This window comes from Rattus norvegicus, chromosome 3 (assembly GCF_021556685.1).
Source record: "Rattus norvegicus strain SHRSP/BbbUtx chromosome 3, alternate assembly SHRSP_T2T, whole genome shotgun sequence".
Taxonomy (NCBI): Eukaryota; Metazoa; Chordata; class Mammalia; order Rodentia; family Muridae; genus Rattus; species Rattus norvegicus.
Window position 1 is genome coordinate 107704999 of NC_141536.1, and position 15000 is coordinate 107719998.

The 15000-nt window shown below is 42.6% G+C and overlaps 1 protein-coding gene across 7 annotated transcripts in view; it reads right to left on the reverse strand.

Annotated features, from left to right (window-relative positions):
* The window catches only part of Tp53bp1 (tumor protein p53 binding protein 1), a 73357-nt gene that overhangs the window by 22233 nt on the left and 36124 nt on the right, over positions 1 to 15000 (reverse strand). For 3 of the 7 annotated variants that reach the window (XM_087650929.1, XM_087650926.1, XM_087650925.1), the window contains exons 13-16: positions 10080 to 10199; positions 9124 to 9327; positions 5720 to 5777; positions 3451 to 3543 (exon numbers count right to left, since the gene is read on the reverse strand). In XM_087650929.1, coding sequence (XP_087507055.1) covers positions 3451 to 3543; positions 5720 to 5777; positions 9124 to 9327; positions 10080 to 10199 — 475 coding nt within the window. 7 annotated transcript variants of the gene reach the window in all.

The following is a 15000-nucleotide window of genomic DNA, read 5'->3' on the forward strand; positions in this document are numbered from 1 at the left end:
CAGGTTTCTATTACTGTGATAAAAATCATGACTAAAGACAACTTGGGAGGACAGGGTTTATCTGACCTACAACTTACAGTCCATCAAGGGAAGACAGGGCAGGGACTGGTAGCAAAAACATGGAAACAGAAACCAAAGCAAAGACAAGAAAGGGGTGCTGCTTAATGCTTGCTCCCCATGGCTTGCTCAGCCTCCCTTCTCAGAGAACCCAGGCCCACCTGCCTAGGAGCACCACCACAGTGGAAGAGCCGAGCCCTTCCACACTGAAGGACTAGTCAAGAAAATGCTGCCACAGACTTGCCTACAAGCCATCTAATGGAGGCAATCCCTCGTTGAGATCCCCTCTCCTCACTCATTTATCCTATAAGCATTAGCTAGGTACTGCCTCTAAGCCAAATGCTATAGTTTCCAAAGTGACTGGAGGTTACAAATGTTAACAGTTCTCTAGGATAAGAAATGCAAACTAGTGCTAAGCAGGCTACACAAATGTGTCTTCTCTTTATATCTGAGGTACTTAACATAAGGCTTGACGGAATACAGGCTACCTTAGTTTGCTTTCTATTGCTAGGATAAAACACTGACCAAAAGCAATTTGGAGACAGGAGGGGATTTATCTGGCTTACGGGTTACAGTCCATTGACAAGGGAAGTCAGGGCAGGAACTAGTGCTAGGACTTGGTGGCAGGAACTGAGGCAGAGACCTTGGAGGAGTGCTTCTTGCTGGCTTGCTTCTTCTGGACTGCTTCAGCTCCCTTTCTTATAGAGCCTAGGCCCACCTGCCTAGAAATGGTACCACCCACAGTGAGCTGGGCCCTCCTCCACCAATTATAATTAAAAAAATGCCTCACAGACATGGCCCCAGGCCAAACTAATCTGAACAATTCTTGAGTTGGGGTTCCCCTTTCCAGGTGACCCTAGGTTTGTATCAAGTTGATATCTGAAGTTAACTGTGACACATGCTTAATATCTGCACTTTGAACAAAAGAATAAATATTCCATAAATCAATAAACTACAAAATCAGCAAGCTACTGTCATATTAAACAAACATTAATGAATGCATTTCAAGGCTATGTCACATGTAAATAGAAAAAAAAGGTGAAATAAATGACCAGGTGTCATGGCTCACACCTGTAATACCGGGCCGTAGGAATCATGAGGCAGGAGGATTGCAGAACCTTTAAGGCCTGCCTTGGGTGTCACAGCTGAGTTCTGGGTCTGCCTGAACTACAGACTAAGGCTTTCTAAAACAAACAAGCAAACAAACAAAAATCCATTCCAAGTCTACAATGTCCTAGCCCTGCAGAGCAGATAGGAGGAGCTTAAAAACCATGGCACAGCATCACCATGTGTTTTGGTCAGAAAGAAGCGAAGCTTGGAGCTCTTGTTCACAGCAGCTAAGTCTGCCTCGGTGGCATGAAAAGCCTGTTGGGGTCTCCCTGCTTGGGTCATGAGTTTTTCAGTCTCTGAGACTCAGAATAACAGCCAATGAACTAGAACAGCCTTCCACCGGACAGGAGCATCTTAGTTGTTGGAGCCTGTCCTATTTGTCAGCAACACAAGCTGAATGAGGATACACGGGCCACTGAGAACGGGGACCAAACCCACTACAGGGAAACACATGGGTAGCAGTTAAAACTTCATGATCTATGAGTAACCATAAAGTGTGAAGGTGCTGAGCTCAGCAGACACATAAGCCCTCCCAGCTGCACAAAACAAAGCAACAATGAAACAACCCAAGTCCAGATCCAGGTTAAGCTTTAAGACAACTCACACACAGGCAAACAAGCCGCCATGCAGGCTGACAGGAATCAATCCTTAATGTCAAGACTGCAACTGTTTCCCATCCTTAAACAAGCCTGCACATTTACCTCAGACTACAGAATGAATCTGACCCTGCAAAACACATAAGCCCACAGCCCATGGAGCTGCCCTGAGAGGTGAGAGCGTTGGGAAGCCATCACATGAAGGTACAACTGTCCTGAAGCTGGGAGTGCACTTACACACCACTCCAGGAACTACCAGCTCTAATCTACGACTGCCCAGACCCCACAATCATTACAAAATAAATTTCTGTGGCTCGTAAGCTACCCAGCCTACACCAGTTACTGTGGTCCAAGAAATTAAGACACCCCAGAAACTATTTATCTAGGGTAGAGCCTGTGAATATAATTTTACCTCTAAAGCAAAGTTATGTTTTGTTTGAGTTTTTTTTTCCTAAAAGATGGATATCTTAAGATTTATGACCCCTCTCCAATCCTAACCGTCTCTAAAGAGCTAAACAGAACTGTTATTCTTTAAAGACCAAAAGTGATGGGGAGGGCATGGTGGAGCACACCTTCAATCCCAGAAGAGTGAGTTTGAGGCCCGCCTGGTCTATATAGTGACTTCCAGGCTTGCCAGGGCCACACAGTGAGACCATGACTCAAGAAAGTCTGAGGGGGGAAGGGGTTGACGGTGACTCATTACAATTTTGGCAATGTTGGCAGATTACTAAGAAATATCAGAAATTTGGTACTTCTCATTCTCCCAGGAGCACTTGACAAACGATCAATGCTAAAATTGCAGTCATAGACACTTTAGGTTTGGTTGACAAGCCTGTGCTATTAATTTCTGTGCTTGGGGTAGAGAAATGGTAGACACAAGGATCCCTGAGCTCATTAGTCAGCAAATACAGCCAATCTGTGAGCTCCAGATTCAGTGAAAGACACTGTCTCAAAAGAACAGGGAAGGAGGGATAGAAAAATGACATGGGAGGAGGGGAGAGGGAGGGGGGCTTAAGGGTACATACTGCTCTAGTGGAGGAGAGCTCTTGCTCTCTCTCTCTCTCTCTCTCTCTCTCTCTCTCTCACACACACACACACACACACAAACACATTACAAATGAATTACAAAATTCATTTTACATTACAAAATTCAATTGTAATTAAAATAAATTTTTGTAATGTAAAATTACAAAAAAACATTTATCTTTAAAAATAAATAGCTGGATATGGTGCCTTTCAGATCTCTGAGTTCAAGGCCAACCTGGTCTACAAAGCAAGTTCCAGGACAGCCAGGGCTACACAGAAAAATATTGTCTCAATAAAACTAAATAAACAAACAAACAAACAAACAAGCAAATAAAGTCATGCACCTGTGGTCCCACCTACTCAGGAAGCTGAAGCAAGAACAACGCTTAAGCCCAGAAGCCTAGGGCAAGCCTGGACAAAACAACACCTGACAATATAGCAAGTAAACAAACATAAACAGCCAACTTCACACAACAGTGCCAATCACTACCATGAAACGGAATCAACCAGACAATAAATCAATGCTGCAGAAATACACCAGACAGTATGACACAAGCCTTTAATCACAGCACTCAGGAGGCAAGGCAGGTGGAGCTCTGTAAGTTCAAGGCCAGCCATATATAATGAAACCTCATCCCCCAAAAAGAAAGAAAATGTTTACCTGACAGGTGTGGAAGGAGGATCCCCACTCTGAGCCTCCTCCTCTTGCTGGGCTTCATAGATGCAGCCAAACACAGACATGGGCTTCTGGGGACTAACATAACACATTAAAGCAAAGCATCTTGTTAGTTTCAAACGAAGGAGATCACTCTCCTTACACAGAGTTCCTTGGCAGTCCAAACTCAAATCTACATTACCCCCAAAAGTCAACTCTTTGATATGTTTCAAATTAGCACAATAAAAATCTCTCAGTATCGGAACTGAAGAGATGTCCCTGCAGTCAAGAGCACTGTCTGCTCTTCCAGAGGACGTGGGTTCCACTCCCAGCACCCACGTGACAGCTCAGAACCACCTGCGACTCCAGTTCCAGGGGATCTGACACCCTTTCTGGCCTCCATGGGCACTAGGCACACGTGTGGTACATGCACAACGATGCAGGCAAAACACACTAAACACACAGAAACCTCCAGTGAGGTCACTGGAGAGACTATTAAATACTAAAAGGATATAAAGAGAAAAATCCAGAAATAAATAGGATGAACAATCTAGTCCCTTTAGAAGATTACTTAGAAGAAGAACAAAAAGGGGGAATTTTGATTTAAAAGGCAAACAAAACTAAATATATTAATTAGATTCAATTTGTAGATTTGGGATCTTGATAACACCAAATACCTGATAGCATTAAGAAATCACTATTGTCAAAAGTATGGCAACAACTGCTTAACTTAAAGTAAGAGTCTTTATCTTTTGCAGCTAGCATTGAAATAGTTACATAAAATGATAATAGAATCATCTTCAAATTAACCCACTGGTAGAAGGGGGGTACCCCAAGATTTTACAATCAAAGAAGACTGGCCACTTACAATATGGTTGTCCACATTACATTACTCTCTATTGTTGCCTACACTTTAGTCTTCCTACAGAAAAATGACTGAAAAAATAAGGTGGCATCAAGCACTCTGCACAGAGTCCAGGTGCCTTTCACCAACACTCAAATGCTTCACCTAAACGCAGAGGATGCAACAGTCATTTACAATACAGATCTTATTTGAAATGTTAATTTTTTTAAGTTTGTTTTTATTTTTCTTTTCACGTTTTCAGGTATTTTGCCTTTATGTCTCTGTACTGCATAAGTGCCTGCAACTCAGAGAGGCCAGAAGAAGGTAACTCTGGGACTGGAGCTGTGAGCTGCCATGTGGGTGCTAGGAATTGAACCCAGATCCTCTGAACAATATCCAGTGCTCTTAACCACTGAGCCAAGTCTCCATCCTCTTTCAATAACTTCTTAACATGAACCCAATGGTCAAAAATTAATAGATTTCTTAAGCATAGATGTTTAAATTAAAAAAAATCGCTTCATGGCAATACCAATGACTTTCATCTTTTTGCTTAACCCACTATCCTTGCTTTTTCCTCATCTTCCCTCCCTATATTCTCCCCAAAAGTTCAGAAACCCACAGAGGCTCATTTATAGTCAGTAGGCACTTTATGTTTTTTTAAAAGCTTAAACTAAGATTTGGTAATAATGAGCTTGAATCCCTTTTTTAAGTGTCACTTATTTATTGTCGTAGGGACTGAACGACAGTCCTCAATCAGGCAAGCACAACAGCTAGGCTTGGGCCCAGCTAACAGCTCCCTAAAAACTGACAGCCTCTGGCAGAGGCAAAGAACTCTTAATGGAGCACAGGTGTGGCTGTCATCCTCAGCCCTCCAAACTCTCCCATCCAATCAGCTTTGCTTACAGTACCTGCCTGTGCTGGCCTTAGAGCCTTCACCTGGTGTCACCAACTGCTGGCTTGGGTTTCAACTTGGATGACTCGCACCAGAAACAAACAATCCTATTCTCATAGCCACCAGATGGCAAAGTTTCACCACCAAAACCTACATATCCCGGCACTTCACTGAATACTTTGCAGCGTTCATGACAAAGCAAAAACAGCTCAGCATAACTCAGTTGGCAAGAAATGTCCTGAGCTGCAGCCGAGTACAAAACACAGGACAGTGTGTCTAGAGCCATCTCCTGTGGTCCTTTGTTTCCTCACCTCTGTCATCGACAGGAAAAGAAAAGGGCACATACATGAATGGTGGGAAACCACTAGGTATCCTAACAGTACGAATAACAAAAGTCTGTTAGACACAAAGTTACCAAGGGAGCCTAAATTCCACACTGCTTAATTCTTTATGCTGGGCTTTGAGTGATTTCATGTGCTCCTTTCCTTCAGCAGCACCTCTGTAATAAACTCCTCTAAATAACAAGGCGCCCTGGTTACCTGGCAACAGGCTCAGCAATGGCAGTAGATCCATTTCTTCTCTCAGCAGTTGTAGGCTCTGGACAAAACAAAAGCAGTGAGAGAAAGGAAAGAGAAACAGCTGTCAGTCACGCCAAGTCTCACGCCTCTGCCTGCTCGGGAAGGGGAAGCAGACTTCAGTCAACCCTGAATCGAATGGCTCTGCCTGCTTGCCACACCAGCAACAAAATACAAACAAGGAAAGCTAAACGTCAACAGAAAAGACACGCTTTAGCAGCACAAGTTTTTCTCATCTCTACCATTCTATTTCCTTTCAGATTTCCTACAGAAACTGTATGTACTTCACCAGAACTGCAATCTCTAACACCTGTAAGTGAAAACTGAACATCTGAATCATGGGTCACCTTCTCATACAAGAAATTTAAAATTCACATGAGAAAACCTAAAACCGGTGGGGTTGGGGCCTGGAGAGATGACTCAGCAGTTAAGAGCACTGACTGTTTTTTCCAGAGGTCCTGGGTTCAATTCCCACGGTTTCTAAAATGAACCACTTAATTTATACATTAACAACATATTTTCCTATATATTTTATTATTTATTTTGAGATAGAGTTTCATTTATATTATTAGCTCAGGCTGTCCTAGAATTATTGTATAGAATTCTAGGAATAGAATTATTGTATATTGTCCTAGAATTACTGTATGAGAGCTACAGTTACAAATGGTTGTGAGCTACCATGTGGTTGCTGGGATTTGAACTCAGGACCTCTAGAAGTGCAGTCAGTGCTCTTAACCACTGAGCCATCTCTACAGTCCTTAAAAATGTTTTAAGGACGGATATTTGAAAGAACACTTCTCACAGAAAAGCCAGCAACAATAATATAAGTGCAAAGCTAAGAGAAATAGAGTATTTTCATAACGGTGTCACTAAGTGTCAAGAGATTAAATTGTATTCATTTGCAATTTCTTCCAATTTCAGAAAAAGCACAGCTCGTGTTTTCAGACATTCACAAAACACTCATGACTGGACTCAGTGTAAGCTCAACTGTCCATCAAGGAAGCAGCAGAGTTCAGTAGTTGGAGCCTTCCCAGTTCAGAAAAAGAAAGATGGCTGGACCTGAGCTTAGTCGGCCTATGAGTAAAATACTATGGCAAACTGTAGTAGGGGTTAACTACTGTTAGGGTGAAATGAAGTCAATGAATGTATGAAGCCCAGAGATTGATAGCGCTTTCCTAGTAGAAAAAAAAAAAGAAAAAAAAAAAAAAAAAAAAAGGAGGGGGAGTACTATATGTCAACGTGACTGCCTGTCCTTAATTTAGCTCCATCTCTCTCTCTCAGTTACAATTTCCATGTAAAGGTCAAGTCCAGTCAGTGCTAACATGTTCCCACCTGTTCTCTCACCTCTCCCCCCTCCTACCTCCATTTTCTCAGCTCAGAATGGCCTTGAAATTGAGGTCCTCCTGTCCCAGACTCTCAAATACCACCACCAGCATCTTGAGGGAACTCTAGCCAGCCCAAGCATGGCAAACATGGCTCTGACAGGCCTTGCCTTTCTCCCCATCCCCACTTCCATGCAAAAAACCATTAGATTCCATTCCTAAAGCTACCCACCAAGCTCTATTCCCTTATTTAGCTGCTCCTCCTCTTGAGGCTGACCACCAAGGTCCAGCTATAAAAGTATTGAAGTCTAGAAACCAAAAGCCCCCTTTGGCTCACCTAATATACCCAGTTAAAATTAAACACCTTATCCTAACATGGGGTTTCCCCTTTTACCTTTATAGACTGCCATTTGGCTATGGGTCAGTCTCTTTCCTCTCTATCCCCATGGGGACAAACACTCCTTCCCCTTCTCTTTCCCCTTATCCTTTATCTCTTATTCCTGGTTTGTTCTCTCTCTGGGGAAAGTAAGTCTCTGTGCTGAGAGCTTGAGGTGTCTTAGGCCAACACCAGCCCCTTTCTCAGACTCTCTCTGGATAAGCTCTTATTTCACTCCAAATCAACAATAAGGGTGAAATCATGTAATATTTTAATTCCCATTAACATTCTAGGTTCAAATTAATAAGCCCTGTGTTCCGTCTGGTCCGGGGAATGACCTATTAACAGTCATGTCTTCAGTCTGAAATGAGTGAGTTTACTAAGTATATAGCAAGAAAAAGAAACAGTGAATAGCAGCACAGAGAAAAGCATCATCCAATCATGTGCTGAAAACATCCAGTAGAAATAAACTGAGATAGTCCCACTGAAGCAGCTAGCTAGGGTTACCACGGAGACCACCCAGACAGAGCACAGGACTCTCCATGACAAGCTTCTTCTCTTCCCCGCTGCAGACACTTTCACAGTACAGAGTAAGCAATGGTAACCTTGCCTTCCAGCTATCACCAAGGCTACAGTGTCTGTAACACCCTCCCTTAGCTGTCTGATGTTTTCTCCTTTTACATACTTAGGGTACCACCAGCCTGCCTGCCCCAGGACAGGGTTTTCTGGGGTTTGCTTGTTTCTTTGTTTTGAGACAGAGTCTTTCTCTGTGGCCTTGGCTGTCCTGAAACTCACTCTGTAGACCAGGCTGGCCTAGAACTCAAAGATCCACCTGCCTCTGTCTCCCAAGTAAGACAGGAACGTTTGGAAGACGATGACATGAACATACCTGGATCTGCTCTAGGGGAGGTGACTCCACTTCCAGAACCAGCTTCTCAGTGAGCTCCAACACTATATGACAGTTTACTAACACAAGGCTTAGACCAGAGAGAAGACTACAGACTGGCAGCCTTGAGCAAACAGCACGAAGATGAGATAAATGAACGAAGTAGTCTTCTCCATGCTGTGCTCTGTGGTCCATGCTAAGGCCTCATGTTTGCATAGGTACCACCCCATATTCCTCAAACTGACATTGTCTGCGCTATCCTACTGGACCTCAGTTCCTGCCATCTGACACTGTTATTTCCTTGTAACTTTTCTCCTCACAGGCTTACTCCTGCTTTCTGAGTTCCCCTTTCTGCTTTTTTGATGAGCTCTTTTATGAGAATTATTGTGGGGACGGTGGGGAGGGTTGGGGAGTTTCAGCAGTTAAGATCATCTATTCCTTCCCAAGACCCAGATTTGATTCTAGCTCCCACATGGTAACTCACAACCATCTGTAACACCAGTCCCAGGGCATCCAACATCCTCTTTTTCTTGTATTTTATTGTATATTGTATACTGAACAACTTGTATTCATTTGGAAAGTGTCAACATAAGTTTACAGTGTAAATCCACAATCTTACATTTTCTATCTAGACTCTTTTATTTAAATTATGTGAATGGGGGATGGGATATGTGCTCGTGCATGCAGGTGCCAGAGGTGTCGTGTCCGCAGGCACTTGTGAGCCCTCTGATGTGGATAACCTGGAATAACTAATTACCAAATAAAAACATAAATTAAAACTTACTTTCCAGGCTAAACTGTAAAGATTCTTCACTGGCCTCTGTCTCAGGACTAACAAGTTTCATTTTCAGAGATAGTTTTCCATCCATTTCTGGGGCAGACTCAGAATCCCCTTTTTCATTCCCAAGTAGAGGATCGTTGATCTCCACCATGCTTTCAGACATGACATCACTGGTTGCTATGGTGCTTTCTGGATAGTTGCTAATCCCTAGAAAAAAGGAGGCAGGGAGGAAGAAAGAAAGAACACTAAAACACAAACGTGAAAAACAGTAATCTGACATGATCAATTTGCCTGTTTGGCTCCACCACTCTGCAAGATTAATGAGGGTCCCTAGGATAGATCCTGTTGTAAGTATCGACAACTATCAACTAGTATTGACACCTGGTCTTAAGAGGATTCAGTTCCACTTCTGCATCTGGACAAAGGATGCTGCATGAGCCCTCAGCCAACCCACATCTGCCAGCATCAGGCATAGGAAACAGGAGACTCCAGGCGGCATGACTGTTACCTCCCAGCACTGACTAGAGAAAACAAATAGGTTAATGTAGACATCCACCCACTGCTCCAAGGACGGAGGACCTAAGTGTTCTTGGCCTCTGCAGCAGCAGCCTGATCCGGCAGCACACTGAGCACAGCACTTCTCCATACGCCTTGTCTCTTTCTATAAAACAGCTCCATATCCCAGCTTAGTTCCAGTTCAAATCGTTCTACCACTGTCCGGTGATAAGACAGACTTGATGTTCTTCCCTCCTTCCCTCCACCTTCTCTCTCCATCATCTGACCACCTCTCAACTCTTGGTAGTGAGGTCAGAACCTATTCCTCCAAACCAAACAACAGCCCTCTCAGTCAGGCCAACTCCTCAGATAGAAAAGTAACACTTGCACAAAGAATGGTATCTTAGAAGGTCTTTAAATACCTTTTATTTTAATGCCTTAAATATCTTTTTTTAATCACTCACCAATAGGAGTACTATGTCTCTTGGGCTCCAATTTTAGGTGCCCAATAAGAGGTGGGGTTGCGCCAGTCAATGGTGGGATAATATCACCTTCTTTAGGCAAAGTGAAATGAAATGGGGTTTCTGAAATAAACAAACAAAAATGAAAACATAATTGGAAAAAAAAACAACACAGAAGTGTACATTAATAAAAATGAGAAACTACAAAAAAACTCAGGTGCTCTTTTCCCAAATTCTTAGTTCCATCAGCTTCACAGCCATCCAAACCAGGTCCCTACTGCCCGAAAGAAAGCAGCCGCTCTACAGTCATTCTCCGCAGCACTGAGGAAAAGGACACCACCAGAGGCAAAAAAGGAGAGAGGACTGAGAGACACTGGGTCACCATCTACTTCTCAATTATTGTATCTAGACACTGCAACCCGGATCAGGACACTTTTGAGTCCAGACAGTCACCATTTGGTAAGTGCTACCTAGCATTGAGTTCAAGACTTCCAAAGCAAACCTGACATATGGTCCTCTCTGAAAGGTGACAAAGACTCTCATAGGCCACAAAAAAAAAAAAAAAAAAAAAAAAAAAAAAAGACTTCAAATTAGTCATTGATTCTAACAGCCAAATCTGAGGCTTTCTTCCAGCTGGACTGAACAGCATGCATTCTAGATGGTACACAGAGTGGCAACATTCAAAACTCATTTTCTGTACCCTGGCAAATCCCTAAGAAGGAGCATCCCAATGTGCACATTTAGTCGGGTGCTACTAAATTATTACAGACAATAAAATTTTTGAAGACATAGAAGTACGTTTTAGCCAGGTGTGACAGCAAACACCTTCACTCCCAGCACGTAAAGGGCAGAAGCAGGCAAACAAATGAACGTGCACGTGTAACATGTAAGCATCTTATGAGTGGAAATTGCTGTTTCTTGGTGCAGTATTCCTTTGAACAATACTAGCTAAAACTTATTAGTTTAAGGCCATCTGATTTCATCAATATAACTTAACAGACAGTTGAACCATTTTCCAGGCCCCTGGCAGCACTGCCTCAACCTCTATCCAGTCTTCAAAGTTCCTGTCCTTGGACTACACAGCCTACAACATTGCCTCAGCCTCTCTCACCAGCCCCAATTCTTAACACAGTGCAACCAGAAAGAAAATGCTAGATAACATGGATTTGAAAAAGCTGGCTTCTAGTCAAAATCCTTTAAGGTTTTCAATACAAGAAAAATTCTTAACTCTTGGGCTAGAGGGATGGCTCACCAGTTAAGGGCACCTTACAGAGGACCTATATTTTGTTCCAAGAACCAACATGGTGGCTCACAACCATCCATAACTCCAGCACTAAGGGATCTGATGATTTCTGATCTCAGTGAGCACCAGGCATGCACAGGGTATACATACAAACATGTAGGCAAACACTCAGACACATAAATCTAAAAACATAAAATACTAACTCTTCAGTCAGCATGCAATTAACCGTTCCAGTGTCTTTCTTAATTACTCTTAATTATTCATGTTCAATGTCCTCCAATGTTTTTCCATTTCTCTGTATTTTACCAGCCATCTGAATCACCATTAATACAGTTAGATTAGCACCAAATTCTGCAAAATACTTTTTGTCATATTTTATCCTTTTAAGTTAACCAAAATTTTCCACATTTTGTTTCTCTCATATTTAGCTCATTATTTAAATTATCAAATCTGTTCTTCTTCACCAGATTATCACAGGCTACATGGTTCAGGATGCTCACTTGCTTGCTTTATTAAATGTATTGCTTACAATACATTTCCTTTATCTATTCTGTATGCGTAATTGGAGGGAAGGGGTTGCCTTGACTGTGTCATGGCACACATGTGGAGGGCAGGGAATAACTTCTGGAAGGTTGGTTCTCTCCTACTGTGAATCCCTGAAATGGAATTCAAATCCTCAGGCTTGGATGATGGCACCTTTACCCAGTGAACCATCTCACCAGTCCATTATTTAATTTTTGAGATAGTGTCTCATATAACCCAGGCTAGACTCAAACGTCTATAGCCAAGAATGACCTTCACTCTTCCTCTGCCTATTTCCTAGATGCTGGGATTACAGGTGTAACTACCACACCAAATATATTCAGTTCTGGAAACAGAAACCAGGGCTTCATCATGTTGAACAGGCTCTACCAAATGAACTACATTCCTAGCCCTCATTCTTTTTAAACTGAAGAATCATTACCTCTCAACAATTATATTTTGTACTACTGTTTGTTTTACAGTGAGGGGACCTGTGGTGGTTTGAATCCCAGTGTAGAATTCCAGTCTCCTGCAGGCTTGCAGAACAGTCTCTTCTGGCTGCCTAGAGATCAAGAGGTAGAGAACTCTCTTGGCTCCTCCAGCACGTGCTGCACGCACGCTGCCATACTTCCCACCTTGATGATAATGCACTGAACCCCTGAACCTGTAAGCCAACCCCAATTAAATGTTGACCTTGGAGTTGCCCTGGTCATGGTGTCTCTTCACAGCAGTGAAACCCTAAGATGCAATCAGACCTAGGTCTTCGGAAATCGAGGCAAGCTCTGTACAAATGAGCTACATCTCCAACCCATAAACTGTATTTTAAACACACGGTTTTTCTGTTGTAACATTCTTCTTTTAGACTAATTCTCTGACTCAGAAACTATTATTCTTCATGTCCTAATTTCTAAATAAAACTTTTCTTTCTTTAACAGATATTTATTTTTAACTCTTGTGCCCAGGAGTAGGTGTGGACTCCAGCAGCCCTGAGGCTGGCAGGGCTATTGTTCCTTTTGAGACAGACACTGGGCAGTCTTAGTCCCGGAGGTGTTTTCATAGACGCTCTACAGCATAAACTGATCAGGCCTGTTCCCGACTAAAACCTAAACCTTCTTATTTTATTTTATGTGTATGTATACTGTGCCTCATGTCTGTGCACTTTGTGCAGGGTCTGGTGCCTGTGGAGGCCAGAAGAGGGTATCGGATCCCTGAAGTTACAGGGATTGAGTGGCCCAAAGTGGGTGTTGGCAACCAAACTCTGGTCCTCTGGAAGAACAGTGCGCATTCTCAACCACTGAGCCATCTTTCCAGCCCCATTATAATTCCTCTTATTTGTTTTGTTCTTCTTGTTGCTTTTCAAAACAGGGGTTCTCTGTGCAGCCGTGGCTGTATTGGAATTCCCTGTAAACCATGCTGGCCTTGAAATCACATAAAATAGCTTTTTTTTCAGATATTGAAATGAAGACTTGGGTTGGTGATTTAGCTCAGTGGTAGAGCGCTTGCCTAGCAAGCACAAGGCCCTGGGTTTGGTCCCTAGCTCCGGGGGAAAAAAAAAAAAAAGAAATGAAGACTCTACTATCAAACTATATCCCCAAACTCTAAAAGAGAATCACTTCTGAAGAAGAGAAGGAAAGAACCCATTTTAGGATGCCTCCCTACTACATGAAGCAGCTACTGTACTTCTCAACAAAATGGAGAAAGGGAGGGGAAAGAGGAAAAGCAAAGAGAATGAAAGAAAGGAAGGAAGGAGAAGTCAAATGAAAGAAGAGGAAAGAGGAGAGGGAGGAGAGGAGATGGGGGAAGAGAAGAGGATGGGCAGGAAGGATGTGAAAGGGAACTGAGGAGTTGGGGAGAGGAAGGTCAGGGCAGAGAGGGAAGGGGGAAGGAAATAAAGTCATTTTTCAGCATTTTTAATAATCTAGGTGAATATTAGTAAAATAAATCTTAGTAAGAGTCTATGAGAAAAAAGTTCATTCTGGCAACTAACAAAATAATCTGTTAATTCATAAAGAACAATATTATCATAACAACTAGTATCTCAACATTTTAGAGTATTCTTTTGCGTGCACACAACTATAAAAAATAGCTAAAAGATATTCCTGCCAGGCATGGAGGCACACAGCTACAATCCCAGGACCTGAGATACAGAGACAGGAAAACATGGTACTCCAAATCTGGTCAACGCTCAGGACTAGGGAGACCAGAGGCCACAGCTGGGAACCTACTGCGTTCTGCTGGATTGTCAGACTGTCTCTGCCTCTAGAGATTTATGTTCATACCTGTAGACTTATGATGCTCTTAACCTTGGTTAGAAAAGCTTCTTTTTGCATTGGACAGCAGTTACTACAGAGACTCCTATTTACCAAGTTATAAGTAAAAGTGGCCGTCAGCTGGGGATAAATTATCTCCATTACAGCTTAGAGGACTTTGCAGAAGAACAGGCAGAAAGATGGAGAGAGTTGGTGGATGAGGGCAGAGCTGTGAAATGCTGACTTCCAGACACGGTGTGGATGCTGCACACAGCAACACACAGTACCTAGGATTTCCTGCACTGGACCTCACAGATCAAGCCAGTCACAGATCTAGCACAAATGGATAAGAGGCTACTTAGTAGCTGATGATGCTAAGGGAGCGATCTCCTTTGGAGCTACATACCCCAGGGGATGGCCTCACAGCCGTGTACAAATAACAGCACTGGTCAGCTCGGGAGGCTGAGTTTTAAAAACAAGCCAATAAAAGGAGAACGTGAAGTTGGGAGGGTGATGGTCTGAAGCACCAGGATGCATTTGGAGGAAGGTAATGATAGATGGATATAATCAAAATATACTATACAAATGTATGGAATTTTCAGAAAATAAGTTTAAAACATTGTTTTAAGGGGGTTGGGGATTTAGCTCAGTGGTAGAGCGCTTGCCTAGCAAGCGCAAGGCCTTGGGTTCGGTCCCCAGCTCCGAAAAAAAGAAAAGAAAAAAAAATAAATAAATAAATAAAACATTGTTTTAAAATAAAGTTGTTAAATATCAGGAAAAAAAGAAAATGTGAGGCCAGTCTGGGCCATAAAAATGAAACCTTGAGCCAAAAAAGACAAAATAGAGATAGAAAGAAAGAAAAACAGAAAGACGGTCGGATGGACAGATGGACAGATGAATGGATGGGGGT